Source organism: Stigmatopora argus, chromosome 1, assembly GCF_051989625.1.
Source record: "Stigmatopora argus isolate UIUO_Sarg chromosome 1, RoL_Sarg_1.0, whole genome shotgun sequence".
Classification (NCBI taxonomy): Eukaryota; Metazoa; Chordata; class Actinopteri; order Syngnathiformes; family Syngnathidae; genus Stigmatopora; species Stigmatopora argus.
The window spans coordinates 2,701,932-2,728,483 of record NC_135387.1 but is presented as its reverse complement, the minus strand read 5'-3'; the positions used below and the strand labels follow the sequence as shown (position 1 = coordinate 2,728,483).

At 41.8% G+C, this 26,552-nt stretch overlaps 2 protein-coding genes across 5 annotated transcripts in view; both read right to left on the bottom strand.

Annotated features, from left to right (window-relative positions):
* The window catches only part of LOC144073061 (synaptotagmin-2-like), an 82,092-nt gene extending 67,629 nt beyond the window's left edge, over positions 1-14,463 (bottom strand). For 3 of the 4 annotated variants that reach the window (XM_077598622.1, XM_077598961.1, XM_077598793.1), the window contains exon 1: positions 13,792-14,463. The gene's annotated coding sequence lies outside the window, so the exon portion shown is untranslated. The remainder of the gene's footprint in view (positions 1-13,791) is intronic. The other variant, XM_077598709.1, reaches the window with a different exon arrangement.
* Positions 14,464-17,444: 2,981 nt separating this feature from the next.
* On the bottom strand, positions 17,445-24,758 carry oard1 (O-acyl-ADP-ribose deacylase 1). Its single transcript, XM_077599077.1, has 5 exons — positions 24,410-24,758; positions 24,147-24,312; positions 23,994-24,052; positions 20,739-20,851; positions 17,445-20,597 (listed from the first exon to the last, which is right to left on the bottom strand). The coding sequence occupies exons 1-5, from the start codon at positions 24,425-24,427 to the stop codon at positions 20,459-20,461; spliced, it is 495 nt and encodes a 164-aa protein (XP_077455203.1). The 5' UTR covers positions 24,428-24,758; the 3' UTR covers positions 17,445-20,458.
* Positions 24,759-26,552: the final 1,794 nt, after the last annotated feature.

Sequence of the window (26,552 nt, the reverse complement as noted above, 5' to 3'; positions counted from 1 at the left end):
CTTACAATGAACTAAAAGCTTGCCCTTTTGTTATTATCTCTCAGGATGTTTGCAGCTGTGCATGATTATTATTGAAACTGCTCACCAACAAATACAAATATTTCACTATTCAGCTGTCTTATTGTGTGCTGGGTTTATTGATCCTTTTGTCTAAATCCAGGCGGGAAAATACATGTTTGAGTACCCACACACAATGTTTGCTTTCAATGCATCCTAACTTCACAAGTTGGGTTCACAACTTGACAAATGAGTCATTGCTGGTGTTGCAATAGACACATTTAGCTGATTTGCAGCTGTTGACTTCCCACTCAATGAAATTGTGAATGCGCGTGTGAATGGCTTTCCCTTTGCCCTACCTTTGAATGGCGATTAAGGCAGGGTACCCATAATCAGCTCCCTTTAAGTGTGTCAGCGAATCACAGCAAAATGAGAGAAGGAGAACAGAACTTGCGGTCATGTTAACATTTTTTAGAAAACCCTCCCCTAACAAAAAACATTACAGTGACATGTTAGGTATTCAGCAATGCAATTTTGGACATTTTCAATTATCCAAGCGCGGCTGGCTTGGAACCATTTACAAGGAGCCATGCATGCACTTAGGGCTTGTTTTCTAGGTTTGATCGTGTGACATTCCACATATTATATAAGATCTTCCAAAAATCCAGCATGTATTTCTTTGTTCCTACAGGGCCTGAATTACTAAAATCCCATCCAGCAATAAATTGCATTTACGTTTGCACAGATTGTGAATGCAGTTGGTGGGCATTACTAAGATTCTCAATTGTGTGTTTACTCGCACGAATTGATTGTTATGTGTGCGTGTGCGTGTGCGTGTGCGTGTGCGTGTGCGTGTGCGTGCGTGCGTGCGTGCGTGCGTGTGTGTGAAACAGCTGTTATCAAAAGTGATCAATTTATGCGATGTGACTTTTTCACCATGGAATATTTGGAAGAGGTCCACAAGCACAAAAAAAACCCAATTTTAATTTCAGAGCAATTTAGGAAGCAAATGCATTTGATACAAGGTGTTGTATGGACACTTGGCAAATTAAATGTAATAATTACAAATAAAACTCCTACATATGAGAAGGATGTTCACCCCTTACCGAGAAAGCTCAGGAAGATAAGAGGCATGGGCTAATGTCCTTCAGATGAGCTGGTGTCATGTACAAGGTAGGCATCAACGGAGAATGTCAGGGTACAACAAAGAAAAATCCATGTCATGGTCAGATAAGCATCCATGTCTTGGAGCATGAGGCTACATCCCCTAGACTACAGGTTTGTCCATTTTTATTGGCACCTGAACTCACATTCCCAATAATAACAGATGTAATTAAGTACTAACATTTTTAAAAATTCCCCTCCTATTCAAACCTTTCTCTCACTGTAGCATGTTCTGGATTATTCCCTAGCAAGAGGCTTGTCAATGGGGGCACTATATACTATATACTACAGGATAAAATTTCGCAAAATACAAGCATTCTGGGCCGAATGATATCCTGGCTAATAAAGCAACTAGTTTACACCATAATGTGTGCTGCTAATTAGCATGACAACTTCTGACTCCTAAACACCAATATGCAAGTTTCTTAACATTCCCTTTAACAATAGCATATTTGTTGGCACAGCTCGTCCTCTATTAGATGGAAATGTTGAAATGGGTTTGCTCAGTGGAATGTTATCATGAGCTTTGTATTAGAAAGCAATGCAGACCTAGCAGGCAAATAAATAAATTGGCCATAGAAAGGTGTTAGTGGGAACCTGCATGCACTTCATATTCTTGAATTTTGGTTTCAACAATTAAGCACTCCCTAAATTCACCAACAGCTGCACTCAGCAGTGATTCTACCAGTGGGTCTAATGCATGACTTCAAATTATTAAAGATTAGGAGTTGAATGGTAATCAGTGGACCCTCATTGTACAAGCAACTCACCTTGCAAGTTTTACATGAGTTTTGTCACAAGAGAATATGTGTCGCATTATGCAACCAAATTTTTAAGCAAAGTACAGGAAAGCCAGGCTTGATGTGTCCGAGTGCCTCCGCATCCACCAGATGGCATGCGAGCTCTTTCTTTCCCTTTGTGTTCTCAAGTGTCTTGGCAACCCGTTATGGGGAATACAAGCATTTTGCCTACTGTGATAGATTCTTGTATCGAGGTGCATTCAAATCATTTATCCTTATAAGTGAACATTAACAATGGCGCCCAGTTTACTTCCAGGAAAAAAATGTTTTGTACATGTCATGCAATTGTTTCCAACAATTTCAGGGTGTATAATATCTATGGCTACCCATTCTTGCTCTTCCTCCTCACTTTTGTTACATTAGATTAGATTAGAACTTTATTTCATCCCATATTCAGGAAATGTCCTTGATTTTTTTTTCACTAGACCACTTTTAATTTCCTTTTCAGTTTATTTATCTTTAAAAAGGATGCCTTGAATGATTATTTCACAGTAACATTGGGGTTCATGGGAAGTGTTGCATGCATTATTCACGCCTTATACTCCTGTGACTGTGTGGGTTTTCTTCGGGTATTGCAGTATCATCCCACATTCCCAAAACATGCAAGGTAGGCTGGTTGAACACTGTAAATTGCCACTTGATATGAATGTGAGTGTGAACGGTTGTTCATTTTGTCGATCCCTCCAATTGGCTAGCAACCAATTAAGGGCTTCCTCTGCTTACTCCCCAGAGTTGAATGAGGATAATGAATAACATCAATTGATGGACACATCGCATTGAAATTCTTTGACTTTCAGTTTTTCTGTTTTTCCACCAGTTCTACCACAAAACATTGAGTTGCATTTAGTCAAGTGCATTGAAATATGGAGCGTTTCCTTTTTTGTGATGTCTTTCACCACACTGGCCTCAAAATATTGAAATAGAAAGGCAGAAGCATTCATTCTTCTATTGTAATCATTGTCAGAGACCAACATTCAATGATGGCCAAGGGTCACAGGTGCTTGTGGGGTTTCAGCAACCAACAACAAAAAATATCACTTAAGCTCTGTGCCCTACGGCTGACTGGCGACCAGTCTAGGGTGTAGTCTGCCTTTCGCCTGAAGTCAGCTGAGTTAGTTTCCAGCAACCCCCGCAACCCTTTCTTGGATGCGCGGAATGGAAGATGAATGAATGGATCGCTTAAGGTCCACCTCACTCGGACTCTACTCTGTCAAGATTTTCTGTTTTTCCACCAGTTCAACCACAAAATATAGAATTGCATTTAGTCATGTGCATTGATATACGGAGCATTTCCTTTTTCATGATATGTCTAAAATCTATGGGAGGAAAACATATACGGGAGTATTGTAGTGATTTTTTGGGAGCAATATTTATGCAATATCTTCCAGATTAGGGCAGAAGGGTTTGCAGTATGCAATGGAAGGTAATATTCACAATGTAAACATTTGGAGTGTAGGGAAACTACAGCTGTCACATCAAAACTATACAGTTTACCACCCAAATCTAAAAAACAGTGTGACCTCTATTTTAAATGTGACCAGCACAAGCATGCTACACCAGTCATGCTCTCGTATTGCCGGCTACGTTACCTTTTATATATTTGTCAAATCTGAGGCCAAGAATGAGGGTTACTGTTAGGTTTGCAAGTTAACTAAGCCTTTTTCTCCAAGGCTAATATGCAACACACAGAATCTAGCCAGAGTTGGTCAATAGCATGTTTTTTTTGCAGTAGTAGCATATAAATATAATTACGTGAGACACAAGGATAAATGATTTTTGAATGGTTTTGACAACCACCAAGTTGCTCCCTTGATGTGGTAAACACTTAAGTTGTGATACTTTGGTGTATGGTGTCCTAAATAAAATGTACATGGTTTTTTTTCAAGATGGCGCCGTCAGTAGCTCTGTCCACTCTTATTAGTTTTTTTGTGTTTTACAGCCTTTCTATCTTTTTTTAATTATATTTTAATATTTCTTAATACATTCCTTTTTACTTTGCTTTGTACTTTATTCTTTTTACTTTAATGTTTTTGAAACTTTCTTTGTTTTATTAGCTTGGTTTCTTTCTGCTAGTTCTTTTTTGGAACCATTCAGCCATGCCTCCGCTGTCATACACATGGGATCAGCTGTGAACAATATGCAGCAGAAAGAGCAACATCTTGATGCCGCTGGAAATCCGGAATTGGACGAAAGTGCCGGGAGAAGAAGCGACGCTTCAGACCAATCATTCCATCTATTATTATGGGGGAAATGAGATCCTTCCCCAATAAAATGGAAGCGCTGTCGGCGCTTTCCAGGCCGGAAACGGAGTATCTGAAGTGTTGTACTCTAATGCTGTTGATTCTTCAGCTCCACACTACTGAGGCACTGTGCGGATAAGCTTGGAAGAGTGATTTTGCATACTTTCAACCACGGTCTCAGTCTGCAGAAGTTCCCCACCTTGTGGAAGACTTCCTGTGTGTGCTTCCAGTTTTATCTAACTCTACAAACTCTTTTTCTTGTGTCTGTATCCGTTTTTGCTACTGCAACCAACATGGCGCCACTCAAGTGGCAACCGGTAGCGGTAGATCCGTCTGCTCTTTCTCATTTTTGCTGCTTTTCTATCTTTTTTAATTGCATTTTTGTCACGTCCTTGAGGAAACGTCGAGGCGAGGTTACTAGGAATAGGACCCAATCGCGGGGAAGCAGGCGAGGACGAGGGAAATAGTGCTCATAACAAAACTTTAATAATTTAGGCAGGATCTTATAAAATAACAAAGACTTAAAGATCGAAAAACAAAACCAAACCGGACTAGTGAAAACACGGGGAATCGAGGAACGAGGTAACACAGACACATGGCAAGGGAAACAAGGGAGACGATCCGACAATAACATTATAATCAGTGGGGTTTAAATAGACACAACAGGAACTAATTTTGAATCACGCGCAGCTGCACGAGCACAACGGCAAGGCAGGATGGATCTGGCGTTGGATCTTCTTGACCAACGCCAGATCCATCACCCACTTTAATGGACGATTTGGAACTTCAGCTTGCTACCAACAGCTTTGTCAGGAACTACAACATTATTTTCATCACGGAAACGTGGCTACACCCACAAATCCCCGACGCCGCGGTATCGCTAGCTAGCCGCACTCTACACCGACACGATCGTTCGAAAGAATCAGGGAAAAGCACTTACGCCTGTGATCGTGAAGTGCTTTGAAAAGTTGGTCGCCCGCCACATCAGGAATACAATCCCTCGCTCAGTTGACCCTCACCAGTTTGCTTATAGAGTAAATAGATCCACTGAGGACGCCATTGCCGTAGCTCTACACACAGCACTGAGCCACCTGGAACTATGTGAGGATGCTTTTCAGTGACTATAGCTCAGCCTTCAACACTATAATATCGGACATTCTGGCTGACAAACTCTCCCACCTTGACTATCCTCTTCCATCTGCTGCTGGATTAAGAACTTCTTAACCAACCGTCCACAAACTGTTAGACTTGGTCCGCACCTCTCTTCCTCCATTACACTGAGCACTGGCTCCCCTCAAGGCTGTGTACTGAGTCCTCTTCTGTACTCCCTGTACACATACGACTGTACACCGACCCACCAGTATAACTCCATCATCACATTTGAGGATGACACCATTGTGGTCGGACTCATCTCAGGGGGGATGAGTCTGCCTACAGAGATGAGGTCAACAAACTGTCTTTGTGGTGTTTGGTGATTAATCTCACACTAAACACCACGAAAACTAAAGAAATAATCCTGAACTATCGCAAACGCAGCACAGATCAGGCCCCACTCCTCATAAATGGAGTATGCGTAGACAGGGTCCAGTCCTTCAAATTCCTGGGGGTCCACGTCATGGACAAGCTCTCCTGGTCTACCAACACCACGGTAGTGGTGAAGAAGGCCCAGAAACGAAATCCATTTCCTGAGGGTACTCGGGAGGAACAACTTGGACACTAAGCTTCTGGTAACCTTCTATAGAGCCACTGTGGAGAGCATCCTGGCATACTGCATTACAGTGTGGTACGCTGGAAGCACGGCAGCAGACAGAAAAGCCATGCAGAGAGTGATCAACACTGCCCAGAAGATCATCGGCTGCTTGCTGCCCTCACTGGATGATATTGCCAGCTCTCGCTACCTCAGCAGAGCCGGGAACATTGTCAGGGACCCATACCACCCTGGTCACAACCTGTTCCAGCTGCTGCCCTCTGGCAGACGCTACAGGTCTCACTTTTATCCACGGCAACGCACTCGTAACCAAAAAAACGAATTTAAATTAACTTGGATTAATATATACAGACACACTCAAACATACATTTAATGTAACTTTATACAAAACTGAATTCTAATTTTGTTTTAATTTTTTTGTTCTCCGGGTTGACTCCACCCGGACGTTCAGCGGGAGTTTTTAAAACGAACGCATCAAGAGTTGTTTGTTTTTGCCTTCCCTTCAAAATATTTCGAAAATGACGCGCACAAATGTCCTCACAATACGATAACGCGCGATAACCTCTTTTCTACAAAATCAGAAAACTCTTGCCACTTCGCTAGCATGTCTTTGATATCCTTTGTAGCCAGGCGGCCCCCCTCGTCCACCTACTCCTCGCTACTGAGTTACGGCAACACCTCCAAATGTTCACTCTCCTGGAGCTCGATTAAATCCTGTGTCATCAGTTCTTTGTGGTGCTCGGCGATTAGATCATTCACATCTGCCTTGTTAACCTCCAGCCCCAAGGAATTTCCAAGTGACACGATATCATCCATGACAACAAGCAAGCTCTGTGACACGGGAAAATGCAAGCTCCTCCCAGTGCTCGTAGATATCTGTTATACACGAAAGAGATGCGGCAAAAAAGACAGTGCGTTACAATGATAAACAGCCTCTCATGTCAAGGCCACCTGGCTTTCTCGCATCTCGAAATTTTTCTCGTACCTAGAGATAAGTATTTGCTCGAAATGTTCCTCGTATCTCGAGCATCTTGTAGGTAGAGCTGCTCGTATGTAGAGGTACCACTGTATGTGATATATGTGATATATGTGATATGTGATGTATGTGATGTATGTGATGTATGTGATGTATGTGATGTATGTGATGTATGTGATGTATGTGATATATGTGATATATGTGATGTGTGATATGGGTGCAATGTGTGATATGTGTGATATGTGTGCAATGTGTGATATGTGTGATATGTGTGATGTGATATATGTGATACATGTGATATATGTGATATATGTGATATATGTGATATATGTGATATCTGTGATATGTCTTATGTCTTATATGTTGTGTTGTGATGTGATGTAATGTTATATTACATTAGATATTATATATATATATATATATATATATATATATATATATATATATATATATATATCAGTGGCGGGCCGTCAGGGCCTTCAAGGCCTTCTCTGCTGGCCTAAGAAATATCTGAATCATATTATATTTTGTCCATCAATATGTACTTATTATTCCAAATGGTCTGTTAGCTTCCTTTCATTGCTTTTCCCCCTGGTTGCACTGCTTCCAGATGTGTGTTTTCATATAGAAGCATTTAACCAATCACATTTCAGCCATTATTTGTTGCCAGATCATATCTGCCTCAAAGCCTGCACAATCAGTTCTTGCGGGCTCTGCTGCATTAAACTAGACTGTTGCTTTTAACCAATCAGATTTTGAGTTGGCAACCCCACAATGATTTTTAATAGGCGTTAGCATTTTGCTGGCTGGGACATGTCATTGCTTTCACAAACTATGATTGGCTAGTAGGCGGGCCAAAGCAGTACCGAGGCAGCTGAGATCGCAAACTCCACCCACTATGGCCGACAGAAGCAAAAACAAATAGATTCTGTTTGCTCACAAAGCTATTTTCTAGACGGACTTTTTCAGGAAAAAAATGAACATCATTAAGAAAGGGCGATCAACTCCGAAGCTAGCAAGGCTGTTACAGCCGGGAAAATGGTGTGTGGGGCACTTTCAGCGCGCTAACTTAGCTCCACAAGCAAATAGTATATTGTTGTGTTGATTTAGTGCCATTTTCAAAACGGACTATGCCGGAAATATGACAGGACAGGCTCGACTTTCATCATTAGCTTCGATGGCGACAGGAAAGAAGGAAGAAAGAAAGGAGGATGGATATTGTGTAAAAATGATTTTTGGTGAGTAAAATTACAAATATGGCTATATTCCTAAATAATATTTCAATTGTGGGCCAAGTTCTGATATCTGAAAAGCTCCAGTGTTTGTATTTAAGATCCAGTGTTTGTATTTAATCACAAAATGCTGCTAGGAAGTGGATTTTACCCCAGTTTAATTTTTGGCGTTTCACCATTGACGTCCATTGCTGTCTTTTCCCGGGAAAAATCACCCCCCTGGCCTGGTTGTAATGTCTCAAAAGCTCCAGTATTTGTATTCAATCAATAAATGATGCTAGGAAGTGGATTTTACCTAATTTTAGTATTTTAGTGCATTTTTTGTCATTTCACGTATGGACGTATCGACGTTCATCGCTGTCTTTTTACCGGGGAAATGATACTCCGGGCCCGGTTCTGATGTCTAAAAAGCTCCAGTATTTGTATTTAATCAATAAATGCTGTTTTTGGCTGGATTTTACCCCATTTTCGGGCAATGTTTGCCCGTACGCCATTGACGTTCATCGCTGTCTTTTCCCGGGAAAATCACCCCCTGGCCTGGTTTTAATGTCTGAAAAGCTCCAGTATTTATATTTAATCATGAAATGCTGCTAAGAAGTGGATTTTACCCCATTTTTGTGCATTAATTTATTGATTATTTTTATGTGTCGCAGCTGTAGCTGCAGTAGAGGTTTTATAGCCATAAAATAGTTTTTGAGGGTTGGATTGATATGTTGAAGGCGCTACCAGAAAATGCACCGCCCGCCACTGATATATATATATATATATATATATATATATATATATATATATATATATATATATATATATAACAAGAGGCAATTCCCGTGTGTGGTTTCTCATGAATTGAAGAAATCAACACTCTAGGCCAGTGGTTCTTAACCTGGGTTCGATCGAACCCTAGGGGATCAGTGAGTCGTTATCAGAGGTTCTGTGGAGCCTCTGACACGGAGGTCAAGACACATCGACTCAGCATGTCTATTCGCGATAACATGCCCCACTTGAACATCATTGGCTGCAGATGATCATGTGACATTCGTTGGCCAATCAGTGCTGCGAGGAATTTAATCTTGAATTTAAAAAAAAAAATCATATTTTTTTTTTACACCAAAGTAGGGTTCGGTGAATGCGCATATGAAACCGGTGGGGTTCGGTAGCTCCAACAAGGTTAAGAACCACTGCTCCAGGCAAAAAAAAGATATGGTCTTCTTTCAACCTAAAAACTGCAAGTAAATGAAACATCCTTGGTCTAAACACTTTTGTTCCCTAAAAACACTTTTTTGATATGACCAAAAATAGTCACTAGCGATATAAAGGGTTAGGATTCAAGATTAATCCTTGTCATGTGCATGGTTAACTGAGCATCTTAGCAAGCCTGTGAGACCATTTTTTCTAGCAAGAATATGCCTCCTCTTAAAACCAGCCACTTTTGTAAACAGCACAGTAAACCTAGATACATTAAAATAAAAATGATAATATCGCTCTATGTTTCGTAGGCAAGCCACAACTCCCTCTCGCTCATGGTCCCCCTCAGCTGGGTGAGTTGCACCAAATCTGTACAGGAAGGTGTGTTGGGACAAATAGGATAATTAACATAGTTAATTGAAGAATTCAACCGCAATATTGTTAGCTCACTAAGTGACTGGCTGGAAAGGGCAAAGGAACAGATGGGACATAAACATTAGACAGTGTGTGCCCCAGTTTGGCATCACTATTTTTCTGTGCACTGTCACAGCTTCAGCAGGAGACAACAACATCGTTCCACTGGAGCGTAATTGGAGCAGCTTGCGCTTCATGGCAAGCTCTCACTGCCTGTAGGTCTACCCCCAAACATTAATTATGCAGCTCTATGCAGCACTCTGAATCCTTGCTGCAGCTCTCCTTCACTACTGGTTCCTCCTTCTCTGTCCATACATTATGAAGGCTATTAATTTAAACATCTCACCCATTTTAATTTGCTGCAATGGCTGATTTTACAGGTACAGTTAACACATTTTTACATAATAGAATTACATTAAAACTTGAATTGTTTTTAATTCTTGAAAATAACCAAAACGGCTATTTAGGTAGTCCGTGCTCCACCTTATTCTCATTTCATTTAGCTCGCTAAATTCAACATAATTCTGATGGAATTTATACACTATACGCTCCTTTTGGTGGGACTGAATAAATATCTGCATCTATTTTTGCCTTATCTTCAAGCATAATGCAGCTTTAATGCAAGTCTATGACAAATAGTGCCTAAAATTGCCTAACCACATCTTTCCAGCAGTTTGCGTAAAATGCAACAATCTCTCATGGCACTAAACAAGATTGGACCTTGAGCAGAGAAGGTCCATACTACGCGGCGTGATCCAGGTACATAAGCAGATAGAGGGAAACTAGAGAGGAGATATAAAGAGGGGAAGCTTTCACGTGGCGCTACGTCGTCCCGCCCCGAGGCAGGCATTTGGAGGCAAACATGGCAGCAGATTATGGAAGCGGAAACAAGCTTCTCCACTGTTTCCTCGATCTTCGACATTATTATGATTAATTTCACATCGGCAAACGTGTTTGTGTGGCTGTATATACCTCATGTGTACCAGTGTGTCATAGGAAAATTGCCAAAATTGGGATGAAAGCGACAGACAACACTTTTGTCTCGTGCATCCCAGTGAAATTTAATTTTTAATTAATTGAGAAAACATGCAAATTCATTTTTTCGATGTGCAAAAGTGGAAAGTCATCAAAAAATGAATGAAAGCCACAGTTTTGGGGACATTTTATAAAGGCTAGTAATATTTTAGCCATTCGAAGGCGGTAATCCCAGATTGCCGATCTTCCCACAAGACATCATTAATACTCATTATCAGATAAACGTCATTATTAGTAGTTTTTTTTTTAAATATGACGTCACCTATTCAACAAAAACAGGCAGATGATGCTAATGAATAAAAACATGGCAAGGAAAGGTTGGATCATTTCGCTATAGTATTAGGTGAAAGTGTCACATGCTTACATAATCTGCGGTGTGGATTTGGGGTTATGTGGGCTACTGCCTCTTACTACATGACTATACACGCGTACTGGATTTTCTTCCAAGAAAAAAAATGGGAGGAGAAAAGAACATTGAGTTTCACTCTTTAAGAAAATACTTGAACACATCTTTTCGTGAGATTCCTGCAGCAGGGAGCTCGCTATGCTGTGCTGCTCTGCTGCTGCAGGGTTCTCTTCAGTGCATGGAACCGGATGGCGAGCAGAGCACGCAGCGGGGGCTGGGCACTGCAATGTACTGCAGTGCTCCGAGCGCCGTGATGCACACCCACTCTCAGCTCTGCCTCGCAAACATTGGCTTTCTTCTATTTCGTCTTTCTGCTTTAACCTCTCTCATGTTGCTTACTTTCCCATTTTGTAACATTTTCTTAAGACTCAAAAGAACTAGCATCTTTTGTATTCCATATTGAACCATCACTGCCTACCATCGCATTTGTGCGTAACATTATTTGGGTAAGGCTACAGTATATTAATATTGCTTTCCTTGTTCCACTCTTCAATATACTAAAAAAATGATTTGAAGCAGCTACAACGACTGGATGGTTGTCCATCCATTTCCTGAATTTGGGTGTTGTAAGTCGTAAGATCAATGTAAAAACAGATCACCAGAAAATCTGGTGTGTATTCCTTTTATGGACAACCTGAAATGGGAAGTTGTGCTCAAAGCCATCACATGTATTGTGATGAAATTAACCCTTTAACGACCACGAGGACACTGGTGTCCTCTTTCATTGTCATCATTCATATCATCATAATGACAATAAAAGCATTCAATTCAATTCATTGAACCAGATGGACACCAGTGGCCTCCTTCATATTTTGTTATATATGAATGTTTTCATGTCACATCATTTTTCAGTCATCAATGATGCAATTAATGTTCTCAGAAAAATATGTGGTCCTTAAAGGGTCAACTTTTGTCGCTTCACTCTTTTGCCCTGATGTGAAAGGTTTTGCATTTCCTGCTGACTTCACGCTGACCCCACCAATAATTTTGGAGAAGCTGTCATACAGTCAGAATAAAATGTGACCAAACACACTCTACTTCATCTTGTTTTGAAAAATAAAAGGCATTTAAAGAGCATATCAATCTGTCTGTTGTTGAGTATACTGTAATCAATTCTGCGTAGAACTTTGTGAAATACAATGTTTTGGCAGCTTTGGATTGAGGTAACTCGCACGACATGTATGCATAAAGCCATCACACCGGTGCCACTCAGTTACTATCTTTACAAGGGAAACATTAAAATGTATTGGATCAGTGAGGGTACTCATTGCCGTTTCCCATTAGCGTGCGGAATTTTATGATCATTGTGATGTGCGCTAGCTGCATCCTGCAGAGACACGTCTCCGCTTCTTCTCAACCATGACATTAAGTCGAGATTTATATCCATGCAGATGTCAAATCAGTGAAAGCTAAATTCATTGTGTTTGAAATATTTTGTCAAGAGTTTGTGGAAAAACTTCTCATGACAACACACAACACAAAATTAGCCCAGAGGTATTGTCTTTTGCAGGCATAATTAAACAGATTTTGTTTCAGTACGATATAATACGATTGAAGAATATGTGTGAAACGCTTCTTAAACAGTGGCAAAGAAGGTAGAGTACACAAAAACGGCAGGTGCTTTCAAGCTAGTGCACCAATTGCAAGCTATGCGGGGATGTGTGAGATCCCGAAAAGGAGAGGTACATGAATAATTTAATGTTTTGTCCACGTAAAAGACGGATGTGATAAGGCAAGTGAAGTTTCAGGCTAGTTAAAAATTGAAAATGTGATGCGCAGCCCTGAAGTGGTCCTTCTGAATTTAATACTAATCGAGAGTTGTTCGTGATAACATCGCAAGTGTTTGTTACACAGTGGTCTTGTCCATGGTGCTGAAATTTAGCATGCCCTCCTCAGCCTGGTTTTATGCAGTTTTAACCCTGGAGATAAGTCATTGCTGAATAATCCAAACGCATAGATTGGATCTAGATCTGAACTGTATTAGCGAATCTAAACAACAAAACAGTTTGTTAACCTAAAGCTGTAAAATACACGTTTTTCCATGCAATTGTGCAGCAGGACATGTATGAACAAAATCACAGTGCCCACTGCTGGACAGTGTTAGATCTTCAAGATGACATGATCACGACTAGCCATGAAGGTCAGATTTCCATAGAAATCCACAGAGAAGCAATAACTACGCCACAATTGTCCCTAAAGAAAAGGTAAAGTAACTATCTATGTCCAGAAACCGCAACAGCATTCTTGTGTTGACAATTCAAATGTTTTGTGGCCCAACCAACCATGGAATTTGTTATGCTTGAGACCCCAGAAGATCATGCAGGTAGTTAGCAACGTCATCTTTTAACAATAATCTCAAGTCAAACTTTACTGTAATTCAAGCATCTTTAAACAAAAGTATTTTTTGAAGCCAATAGCTGTTTTAGGTTCTCTTGACTCGTATTTGCTGGTACGTTCGGGATTTAAGAGGATACTGCAGCACTAGAGAACCGTGTGCACAAAAAAACTTGCCTAGGAGGGAGTCCCATCCTAACCTTCCCCATCCCTCTGCTTTTGCACAAAGTCGCGATTCTGACATTCTATACTATTACATTAAATCACGAAGTTTAAAAAGTGCGAAACGATGTTGCTTACCTTTTTGTGCTGCCTTTCCACCGAACAGCGCTCTTCTCCACACACACCAGTACACTTTGAGATTAAGAAAATAATAAAATAAAATAAAAAAACAATCAACGTCGGCTTACTTTATCTTCTTCCCACTTTGACAGAACGAGTCTTAACATAGCCTGAAAGACACACCTTTGCTCTGCCTTGCTGTCAACTACACAGAGAGAGAGTGCACCCCGAGACCAGAGCAGCCAAATTGATAGAGATCTGCTCAAAGGGGAGGGATACAAAATACACACACTGCAGTTTTTTTCCTCTTGCCCACTCGCTCTGCTGCTTTTCCCCCTGCTGTCTTTGCCTGCACTGCCTCCTGATTGGCCAAGCTGCTCTTCAATAACATAAACTCTGTTCATTAGTTGGAAGGGGCACCTCCCGCCCAGCTCATCTCTTTCTTCCCATTTTTCCCTTCGAGCGTGTGTAAAAAAAGAATGCTGAGCTCTGCAATTCCATGCGCATAGAGAAAATAAAAAGCAATGGAAAACTTGCGGTTAGGGGCTGTACGGCTCAGAGAAGCGAAGTGGGGGACTGGGTGAGTTCGGGAACAGCGCGTGCAACGTGGGGGGAACAGAAAACAGGGACAAATCGGATGTCAAGCAGCATCAGCCGCAGCATGAGGAGGGAGATTTCCCAGGCGCTCACTGCAGCTATAAACTCTGCTGCAGTGTGCAACCTGATTGCCAGGCAAGGAGGGGGCGAGGGAGGAGGGGCGGGGGCGGTAGGTCGGCTGCAGCAAAGACGAAATAGTCATCCAGAGAGTCTGGCTACCAGCGGTGAATGACTTCGCCCTTTGAATTATTTACTGAAGGTGGGAAACGGTAGAGTAGGCGTGTCACTTCCAGTAAAGTCCTAAGATTGTTCACTTACACAGTTGTTTGGAATAAGCATCGCCAAGATGTACAATGTAAGTTTTCAATTACTCTACAAACCTTTGATTTAACATACCTAATCTACGCACAGTTCACCCCCACTTGTACTATAGTGGTGGTGTATCTGTGCGGGGAGGGAGGGTAGTAATTCTTTATAAGACAATTGACTTAAGATATTCATTCTTTCACTTTCCGAACCACATCCTCACAAGGATTCGTGGGGGGGGGGGGGGGGGGTGCTGGAGCCTATCCCAGCTGACTTCAGGCACCAGGCGGGGACACCCTGAATTGGTGGCCAGCCAATCGCAGGGCACAAAGAGACAGACAACTAATCACCCTCACTCATTCCTAGGGGCAATTTAGGGTGTTCACCAAGTCTACCATATTTTTGGGGATGTGGGAGGAAACCAGAGTACCCAGAGAAATGCAAGCCCACGGAGTACATGCAAACTCCACACAGGAAAGGCCTTACCCGGAATAGAACCCTCGATCTCAGAACTGTAGGCTGATGCGTTAACCACTCGCAACACCGGGCCTTCCTAAATATATATTAAACAAATAAAATAAAGCACGGCCTGATTGAGCGGTGGTACTTCCGCCTGACTTCGGTGCAGGCAGTAAGGGTTCAATTCCCACTCGGTGAGCGTGTGTGGTTGTCCATTTGGTTGTGCCCTGTGGTTGGCTGGTAACCAATTCGGGGTGTTCCCTGCCTAGTTGGCTGGGTTAGGCTACAGCACCCCTTGTGAAGATGAATGAAAAATAGAGCAGGTAATATTATTCATTCATTCATTTTCCATACCACGCATCCTCGCAAGGGTTGCTGGAGACTGGCGAAAGGCAGACTAGTACACCCTGGACTGGTCGCCAGTCAGCCTTAGGGCACACAGAGAGACAAACAACCATACACACTCACAATCATACCGCCACCAGCGGGAATGGAGTCCGCGCCTGCCCGCACCCACGTCAGGTGAGTGAACCTCTAGATGAGTTGACTAGGTAATAATATTAAGATGATTAAAAACAGAAACCAGTGCCCCAATAATTATTTGTTCAGTTTTTAACTCATTCCCTGCCATTGACAGCAAGACGTCCAAACCATTTTTGACTGTAAGGGTTTGTATCAATCATTTGATGACTTAAATGAGTTTCCTTAAAAAGGCTATTTTAAAAAATCCCATTTTTGTTTTTCATTCATTTTCTGTGCCGCTTATTCTCACAAGGAGGAACAGGTGGTGCTGGAGCCTATCCCAGCCAACTTCAAGCAGTAGACGGGAAAACATTACCATCAATTGTCGGGCACGGGGAGACGACAAACAATTCATGCTCACACTCATACAATTTAGTCTGTTCAACCACCACAGCATGCACATTTTTGGGATGTGGGAGGAAAGCGGGGTACCCGAACATAATCCAGGACATTCAAACTCCACACGGGAAGGTCGGAAACCATCAGGGATTTAACATGGAACTACAAAGCGGACATGCTAAACACAGTTTGCTATTGCCACCTGCTCCCAGTCCAAATAGATTGGAAGTCTGGTGCCATAAATGGAGGTAATTTGAGTGCCCTGTAGAAAGGTTTAAGCATAGGTGGTCAAACTGGTCCTCAATGGCTGTAGTGGGTGCAGGTTTTCATCCCAACCGTTGAAGAGGATACATTTTCACAAATCTGGTGTCTTAAAAGTGTCATGAGTTGATTGCTACCAGTGGCTGCTGGATTCAGAACAAACCTCATTGGTTAAACGGTCTTTACCAGATCAATTGGAATAAAAACCTGTGCCCTCTGAGGCCTTTTGTGAAATAATTTGAATATTCCTGGTTTTAAGCTTTCATCAAGTACCCAACCCCCTTTTCTTCATTCCAATCTACTACCACCATTGTGTCCCAGCAGCATTAAAGTACAATGCTTAGGCAGATCAATAATGGATCATACCACAACCATCCACAGTTAAATGATGGCCACACACAGATGTGGATGCAATGTTTGTTCATTGAACAATGGAGACTGCCTGCTAAATCCATGTGCAAATAAAGAGAAACCTGATATTTGGGCTGAGAGCAATGTTCCCTCTAAACTGCGCGCGTGCGCAATTGCGAATTACTCTTGTATTCTTCGTGCAGCAACAATCATATGGCGCGCAGTAAATAAAATCCAAACTTTATTTTTTTTAACCCCTTTCCCCATGATGGCGCCGTTTACGCGGCAGCAGCTCTGTCCACTCTTATGTTTTTCGTGTTTTACCACCCTTCTATCAAGCGGTGAAATCGGGTGAGAACTGTCTAAATCTACTGTGTGTGTGGTTGTGTGCGTGCGTGTCTGTGTGTCTAGTGTGTGCTCGTTTGTCTTCAACCTACACAATGGACTACAGTAAATGGAAATTAGCCCTCGGCTACAATCTTACATATACAAATGCTCCCCTACTTACGAACATTCGAGTTGCGAACAACGGTAAATACGAACATGTCTGCGCATTTGGCATATGTCGAAAAATGTTCAGAAAGAGATGCTGTAAGTTCGTAAGTTAGATTTTGTATTGCGCGCCTTTTTCCGACTAGTGCTTCTTTCCGCCGCTAATACCGACGCTTGGCGCTGTGAGAGCTCACCCAGCATCCACCTTCCTCTGAGAGGAGGAAGAAACGGCTGTCCCCATGAAGAAATTCGAGACGAAACTAAATAAAGCCATCGCACTCTTCGAGCAGCAAGACCCAAATATTGAACGTTGCACAAAGGTTGCAAATCAATTGAATGATGCCATACAGCAGGGGTCCCCAAACTTTTTCTTGTGAGGGCCACATAACTTTTCCCTTCTCTGATGGGGTGCCGGTGTCAGTTTGTAACAGAAAAAGCCATGGAACATTAACTTTCTGTTGTGCCATGCACAATCTTCTCCCTTTGCTCTGAAGTTTATGCACGACACCACAACCGTCATTACAGAATCCCACGTCAACATTTTGCAGCACAGTGCTTGGTGGTGAATTTGGCAGTGGACTCGTAGCGGGGCGGTGAGACCCCTTTTTTCCAACTCCCGGTTCATGCGTCCCATTATTAGACCGCGAGTTTCGGCCACCATGCTAGGAGCCCCGTCAGTCGTGATGCTAGCTAGCTTTGACCGGTCCAGGCCCAACTTCTCCATGGTTTGGCACACTTTGTCAAAAATATCCTCTCCCGTTGTAGTCCCTTTGAGACTTTGGAGGGCTGCCAGATCCTCGCAAATCTCAAAGTTTGCGCTAACTCCACGAATAAAAATGAGCAGTTGCGCTGTGTCTTGCACGTCCGTGCTTTCATCCAGTGCTAATGAAAAAAAGTCAAATTATTTCGTCTTCTGCTGCAGCTGGGCATATACATTACTCCCGATTTCTTCAACGCGTCTGGTCATTGTACTCACCGACAGACTTACGGCATTAAATGCATCTTTCTTCTCGGGACACACCTCCTCCGCGACAGTATCCATACATTTCTTAACAAACTCTCCGTCAGTGAAAGGCTTACCGCTGCTTGCTATCAATTTAGCAACCCAAAAGCTGGCCCGAATGGATGCCTGGTTCTGCTGAGATAGTAGTCCACTTTTTCGCTTTGAGAGTTTGTCTGCTCGTATTTGGCCTTGCAATCTATCGTACTTGTCTTTGTGACGGGATTCATAGTGTCGGCAAAGATTGTATTCTTTGAATACCGCCACCCTCTCTTGACAAATGAGACAAACAGCCTTTTCTTTGCATTGAACAAAAAAATAATCGTTTGTCCACTCCAGGTTAAATATCCTGCATTCTGAATCAATTTTTCTCTCACCTAACTTTTTCGCCATTATTCCGTTCTCAAACAGGTTGCAGTTTTAATATGCTTGAATAGTCCGCGATGGTCCCAGGGCTCCGCCCTCACCTGCGATCGTCCAGATGTCTCGGTAACACTGCTCGTGCATGCAACGGTGGACGTGCCCGCATGCATCAAAGGGAAACACTCTCCCCGCGCGTGTCACCAAAGAAGCAATGCAAAGCCCCACTTCACTGGGATGATTTGTGGGCTCAGCAGGGGTGCAATGAACCAAACACAAGATTAAAATGTCCCAGTCTTCAAGGCCAAATAGGAAAAAAAATCCGATAGCGTCTCTGGTATTGTTCAGAGGGCCGGTCCAAATGTGCCAGCGGGCCGCATCCCAAAAAAAAAAAATAATAATAATAATCAAAAAAAAAAAAAAAAAAATCCGATAGCGTCTCTGGTATTGTTCAGAGGGCCGGTCCAAATGTGCCGGCGGGCCGTATCCGGCCCGCGGGCCGTAGTTTGGTGACCCCTGCCATACAGTGTTACCTCATCATTTATGATGGGAAAAAAAGAAGAAAACTGTGCAATCGTCTAGATTGCTTCTTTCGGCCAGTTTCTAGTAAATCCTCCAAGGAAGATACTCATCAACCCTCATCTTCTTCTCCTCGACCCTCAACTTCTTCCTACATTGAAGTTACGGAGGAGGAAGTAACTATTGAAGCCCATTCCAGCGATGACAAAGACCCTCTCATGATATAAAATCCTCCTCTTCCTCCTCCTCCTCCATCATCTCCTTAGGCATCGAGTACATCTTCCAAAAGTAAGTTAAACTCAATTTTATCTTACGAACGAATTCACCCTACGAACGATCGCTCGGAACGTAACTCGTTCGTTAGTAGGGGAGCGTCTGTATATGTTCATTAACATGAATATAAATATGTTCCAAAATCATGGAAAAATATTGCATATAAATGGAAACCTGACCATCTCAAGTGACACGTTTAGCAGAAAAGTCATTTGAACGAGAATGAGAAGTGAGGAGGACAGATGTGAAAAATAAGGTAAAATTTAAGTCAGATTTTTGCATATTCTAATGGAATTTATGAAGATGTTTTATTCATAGATATTTTTTCATTCATTTTCTGGACCGCTTTATTCACTTTATCACTCGCGGGGGGTGCTGGAGCCTATCCCTGCTGACTTTGGGCCAGGGGCGGGGGACACCCTGTATCGGTGGCCAGCCGATCGCAGGGCACAAGGAGACTGACAGCCGTGCACACTCGGACCCTCACCTAGGAGCAACTTTAGTGTCCAATCAGCCTACAATGCATCTTTTTGGGATGTGGGAGGAAAACGGAGTACTCAGAGAAAACCCACACAGGCCCAGAGAGAATATGCAAATTCAACACAGGTGGACTGACCTGGATTTGAACCCAGGACCCCAGAGCTGTGAGGCCGACGCGCGAACCACTCATCCGCCGAGCCGCCCATTCAGAGATATTAATCATTACATTTTATTATTACTAAATCATTTATGTGTAGTAGACATGCACCTGCTTATGGCAGGTGTGTGTGGCCATAGCAAGCAATGATGGTACTCAGTGTGCTCAGGGAGGTTGTCTTTCTGCCCAGACAAACAAAAAATTAGAGGGAACATTGGCTGGGAGTAAGCAAGTCAAAAACTAAATGATGAAGCTCCCCCAGACATAAATGTACAAATTACTATTATAATCCAATACAAAAGCTTTAGCAAACATTTTACTTTAAAAAAAATCATTCTCCGTCCCAACCAAATATTGGAAAACGTGATACAACTCTCTCACTGATCCTATTGATAGTGATAGAGCTCCAAAACCCACAATTTTGGAATTGCCCAACTTTTTTTGTTGCCTCATACTTTTCAGTTCATTTATCCTTCGTTTTAACATTCTAAGCCCAAAAAAATATTTGTTTATTAAAAGCTTCAAATATGGTAGATAAGCAAACCCAAGTGAAAAAACATTTCCTAAAATCATCTGGATGTGTTTTCAAGCGTCTCAGTTTTCACAGGGAGGCTATAGATTGTGATGGAGATATCTGTGGCCGCAAAGACCTCTTCCAGTATCTCTGAAACTCTTTCCCACTTCAGTCGATCCAGGCCACAGCCTATACTGTGAGGGAGAGACAATGACACTATAATTTTTTCTTATATTCTACTGTCATTCAACACATTTTAGTTCGTACTCTGTGAAATGAAAATAGAAAATAAAAATACAAAGTTTGAATGTAATGTATTGTAGTAGGGTTCCAACCGAGGCATTGAAATCCGAATAACTCCATTTTTAAAACAGTGTGCCCTCATGTCCTCCAAGCTCTGTCTCAAGTTGTCATAGGTTGGCTTTTGGCTCGCCTTCTTCTTAGTGATCTAAAAATTGAGGAAATAATTAATTGAACCATTCTGAACTAGTGTTGCACCAATACCGATACCAGTATCTCAAGTACGAGTATTACCCGGTCCGACAAGAGGGAACGGTGCCAGTACCATCCAAAAATGTCCAGGTGGATGACAGCGCCGCCCTGGTCATGTTACCAGCCATTGCTTGTGTATGAGCACGACTGTCCAACCAAAATTCCCTTTTCGGCGAACTTTTCTTTCCCCGGTGGCTGATTAGCTCCGGCCAACGGTGAGTTCCTGATCCGTGTGCCTTTGACTCTCGTTGTTTTTTTAGTTTTTTCTCAGTGTGCCTTACATAATATGAAGTTGTTAAGTTGTGTGTTTACGTCCTTGTGTACGTATTGCCACGAATCGGGTTCTAATGTTGAGGTTTTATTTACATGACAGTGAGACATGAGGAAAAGCTCGATGTAAAGCTATCGATTTTGTTTGGTTCGGTGTTGTGGCGTCGCCTATAGCGGACAGTAACTGTATTGTGTTTTTTGAGTTCCAAAAATAAATGAGTAAAAACCTGATAAAGCTGGCGATTTCTTTGGCAATGTTACACTTTGTTTACTGAGCTGCCATTCACGATTTCACAACATGGGAAAATGTCTTTGCATTTCTCACTCATTTCAACAGCTTGATAAATAATTTTCTTATATTTTTCCTCTTTTTGCATACAGACAAAATACATAAAATGTCTGGAACCAATTAATTTCGTAAATAGAGGTACCGCTGTATTAGTCTTTTGTGTTTATTTCACAAAGTAGTTAGCGTGTTGGCCTTACAGTTTGTGGAGCTTGGATAGTCTCCCCGTGCTTGTGTTGCCACTAATTCAGGGTGTCCCCCACCTGGTGCCCATAGTTGGCTGGGATAGGCTCCAGCACCCCCCACGACCAGGGCCTGGAAAATATAATTTTTTGGTTCAGAAATATATTCGTCTTGCAAAATAAATATATTTTAATTTAGGCCGCAGAAAATATATTATACCGTATTGTCACACCTATAAACGCACCGTTTGATGGGGCGCAGTCTCATTTTCGGGTATATTTTCTGTTTTTTGTCAATACATTGGGCGCTTCTTCAGAACGGGTGCTAGCATGACACTAGGCTAGCGTATGTTATGCTAGCCACTAGCATACCCATGTTATGCTAGCTGCTAGCGTATATTATGCTAACCGCTAGCATATGTTATTCTAGCCCCTATCGTGTTTTTTTTAAAGACAGCATGAGCAAAACTAAGTTTGATAATGCTTTGAGGTAAAAGGTACACTCTGATATAAAGAGTTCGGCGTTCAACATGCTAGGCTCCACTGTCAGTCATAGTTGTGTATTCCGGGAACTTGATTCCAGCTTTGGCGAAAGCTCGAACAGTGCTGGCCAACACTTGAGCCCAGTCATCCACAATCCATTGTAACTCGCGACATGAATCAGTCCCAAGCCTTTGTTTCTCCTCGCTGTTATATCGGCATCGACAATTCATTCCAAATCATTTCGTAACTCGTGCGACGCTGCCTGCCCGAACTACAATGTTGGCCATCCGTTAGCAATCCGTTAGCAATCCGCTAGCAATCCGTTAGCAAAGCTGTTAAATTGTGTTCACACCCACATTGTGTTGTCATTCACGTCAGGCATTTCCTCTATATAGCTCTAATATGCTGTTTCTTGGAGTATTGGGAGTGTTTTTGAGGGTTAAAAGGGCTGGGAGCACACGGAAGTCAAATGCCTTGCCACTTCCCTGGGATGTTTTGAATGGATTTACTGTAATGCTTGGAATGCGCGGGGAGGCTATTTTTAGGGTGGAAGTCCGCTGGGTTAATAGCAATAAGTAGCGTGCCAGCAAGAAATAAGCCCTCAAGTGGTCAGGGCCATACAAAAATGTAATTTAGTGCACAGAGAAGGTGCACCGATCGATTGGGCGCATCGACCATTTTAGAGAAAATTTTAGACTTTTAAGTGCGCCCTGTAGGTGTGAAAATACGGTATTTAAATTGTTGTGATAGAAAACAATCATTGAAAATTATTGCAATATATTTCTAAATCCAGTGTTTAATATTTTGCAAATTTACAAAAGAAAATAAGTGGGTAACTCGCTAAGTTTCAAGGAAATTTATCACACATGCTACCTTTATAATTGAGTTCTGACATCGAGCGTGCACACTGTCTACAAATTTTAAAAAACAAAAATTAAATTTGGATGACCCCTGAGACTACAGCCCCGAAGTTCCCATCAGAAATCAAGAAGAAAATTTTGTTTTTTTGGGTTCGCAATTGTATATTTATATGCAAAAATAGAAAACTATGGGGAACCTTCCAAAGGAGCATTGGATGATATGATACGAGAGACGAACTTGCGATCCCAAAATGGAGTCTCACCAGCGCTTCGTTCTTCTTGGACATGTTGAGTCAATGTTGAGTACGGAATAACGTTCGCAATTAGTGGTGCGCAGCTCAAAGCATGCGGTCAACGTGGGGAAATGCATGAGCCAATCAACTAGCCCCAAGTGTCCTGACCAATAATTAGCCGCATTGTGATCACGTGGATTCACATAAACTTGCAATTCTGGCGTGTGCACACATGCATGCACTGTACACAGCACACACAGAATTTGACCTTGAATGCATGGAGAAATGCAAGCAATGTGTGTGCAGGCGTGCTTTTTGCGTGCATCCATTTCTCGCACGCTACGGAAAATTGCCGAGGAAAATTATTGGAATAATTATTGTTTGGCGACCAATAATTGATAATTATTTTTGCATAAACATAAATAAATTTACAACGTGAAAGCCCAATTGAAAATATATTTATGGCAATACACTGCAATAATTTTCTACCAATTATTTATTGACGACCCCTGCCCACGACACCTTGGATAAGCGGTTCAGAAAATAAATGAATGAATGTTTCACAAATGTTTTTAACAGTGTCTGATCAAGCCATGAAACCAATGATTTAACATTTGAGTAGGGAGTCGTTTAGTATGAAAAGGGAAAAATATTTTGTATATCTTTTGTCAAAACGCATGATATCAGTTCATTGGCCATTGGGAAGTAGCATTGAGTGCAAAAAAAATGGTATCGGTGCAAGACTAGAAAAAAAAACAAATCTTTGTTAAACTATTTCAATTACCAAATAGTACACAAAACGTTTTCCTCGCTTCAGCACAGCACACTGTCCCACAAGATTGTCTAGACAATTTTAGAGAAAAGAAAAAAAACTGAGAAAAATACCTCACAAATCCTTCTCAAGAGTGAAAATATGTTGTATGCAGGGTTGACTCACTCTGAGCCTTGAGCTCCTCGACCCCTCCGAATCTCTGCTTAAACATCACCGCAATGCCTGCCCCCATGCGGCAGTCCTCACTGATGCAGTGAGCCAGGGTCTCGTCTACGGGACACGAGAACAGATCTCCTGTGGTGTAATTTAGTCTCCAGTTGTCATTTGGCATCTAACCAGGAGGAGGCGACATTTCGGTTGGAATTGTTTTTTAATAAATAAAGTTCACCTATTATGCTGCTTTAAAAATAATAAAAGTTAACATTTACCTGCGTTTTGTCAGTCATCCCTGGTTGAGAGGAATTCTCGTCCTATGAATTTGAAGCACCTGAATGCAGCACGTGGATATGACTGATTTGAGTTGTATTCACAGCAGTGTCGTCCTTAAGGCTAGTGAAAGTTCACAGGGATTTCGCAAAAAAAGTAGCAATTTGTCCACTTGACACACTAAAATTATGCATTTAACAGACAACGTATTGACCATAGACTGGTGTTGACGAAGTCGCTTCGTTGCAAAGTCTCGTTTTATATCGTTTTCTCTCGCGGGAATGATAACGTAAATGTATCACCCTTTTGATAGAGATACACTTAGGGGTTCCCGAAAGCCGCGACGGAATAGTAGATGTTAATTTGAATCGAGCTGAGTAAAAACATATTATTTCCAAAATAAAAGTTTTACTAGTATACTAACTACATAGTTGCTATTTTATTTTCAGTTTTCTGGCTGCTTTAATTTGAAGGGAAAAAAACAGACACTTCCGCCCTTTGTGTTACATTTATTATGTGCACGGCGCAGCGCCGTGCACAATTTATTTATGACTCGGATTTTTTTTACTGGAACACTTGAAACTTGAAAACATGTGACCCTATACTTTTCACTGATTAAAAAAATACAATACAATTTAAAAGGAAATATGAATGATTCACAAGTACAATGTGAATCCCCTGAATGGCAGGCGTCTGTTTTATTATAGCATTTTTGTGATACTGTAAATAAAGATCTTTTCATCATTTCCAGCCAGTGGGTCAATCTTAGTAGTCGACCTCCCTGACTATTCGCTCAAAATTATGCAATTTCACTGGTTAAATTCCTAGAAAAATTGAATTAAAAATGCTAGATGCGTACTTTGTCGATGTTGCACTTTTCATGTTTGTGGTACTACTGTAAACAGTGGCGGTCCGTGAATTTTCTCGTAGCGCCTTCAATTCATCAATCCAACCCTCAAAAACTATTTTATGGCTATAATTTGGAATTATTTAATAAGTATTGATGGACAAAATATAATATATGATTCAGATATTTCTTAGGCCAGCAGAGAAGGCCTTGAAGGCCCTGACGGCCCGCCACTGGGATACGTCATTGCCTTCTCACAGGCGTAGGGATACGTCATCGCTTTCACCAACTATGATTGGCTAGTGATAGATTGGACTAGCCAGAGCTACCAAACTGTATCTGGAGCGAGCTGCACAAGCAAATATATTGTTGTGTTGATTTAATAGCGGTTTTGTCAACCCGCAATGGCTGAAGGAAGAGAAGAAATGGATTTGTTTGCAGATATTCTGTCAAAGCCATTTTCAAGACAGACTTTTCAAGAAAAAAAAGCTGGACATCATTAAGAAAGGTCGGACAACTCCAAAGCAAGCAAGCCTGTCACAACCGAGAACGAACATTTTCAGCACTAAATCGAATAAAAACGTATGCCAGAAATATGACAGGACAGGCTCGACTTTCAGCATTAGCTTCGATAGTGAATGAAAAGAAGGAGGAAAGAAAGGAGAATGGATATTGTGTACAGGTAAAAAGGATTTTTGGTGAGTAAAATATGGCTCTATTCCTAAATAATATTTCAACTGTATGAGGTTATTATTGATGATTTTTTATGTGTCGCAGCTGTAGCTGCAGTAGAGGTTTTATAGCCATAAAATAGTTTTTGAGGATTGGATTGATTCTGATAGCTAAAGGTGTCACTAGAAAATTCACAGACCGCCACTGACATATAGATACATGTACAGTTGTGGTCATAAGTTTACATACACTTGTGAAGAACATTGTCAAAGCTGGATTGCCTCGACAATAATCTTCATACAGAGGAAGCAGCAAAACACGTGGTAGTTTTTAACTCCCGGCCGAATGGAGGTTATCTGGAAAAGGGAGGCCGCTCGACCGCTCTCAAAATGGTCGCTGCTCGGTCCGCTTCCTTTGTTCTTGGCTAGCCCCCTTGGCTAGCCCCCACCCTTCCTAAGAAGGGGTCAGCGGACGGACAGAGCCAAGCGTCCACTTCGAGGTCCCCCATCCAGATACGCCGTTCACTCGGTCGAGGATGGTATTTAATAGAAGTTTAGGCGGAGACAAACTTTAGGCGGGCACACAAAAGGGGTGGGTTATATACAAAGTGATGACAGGCCTTGACC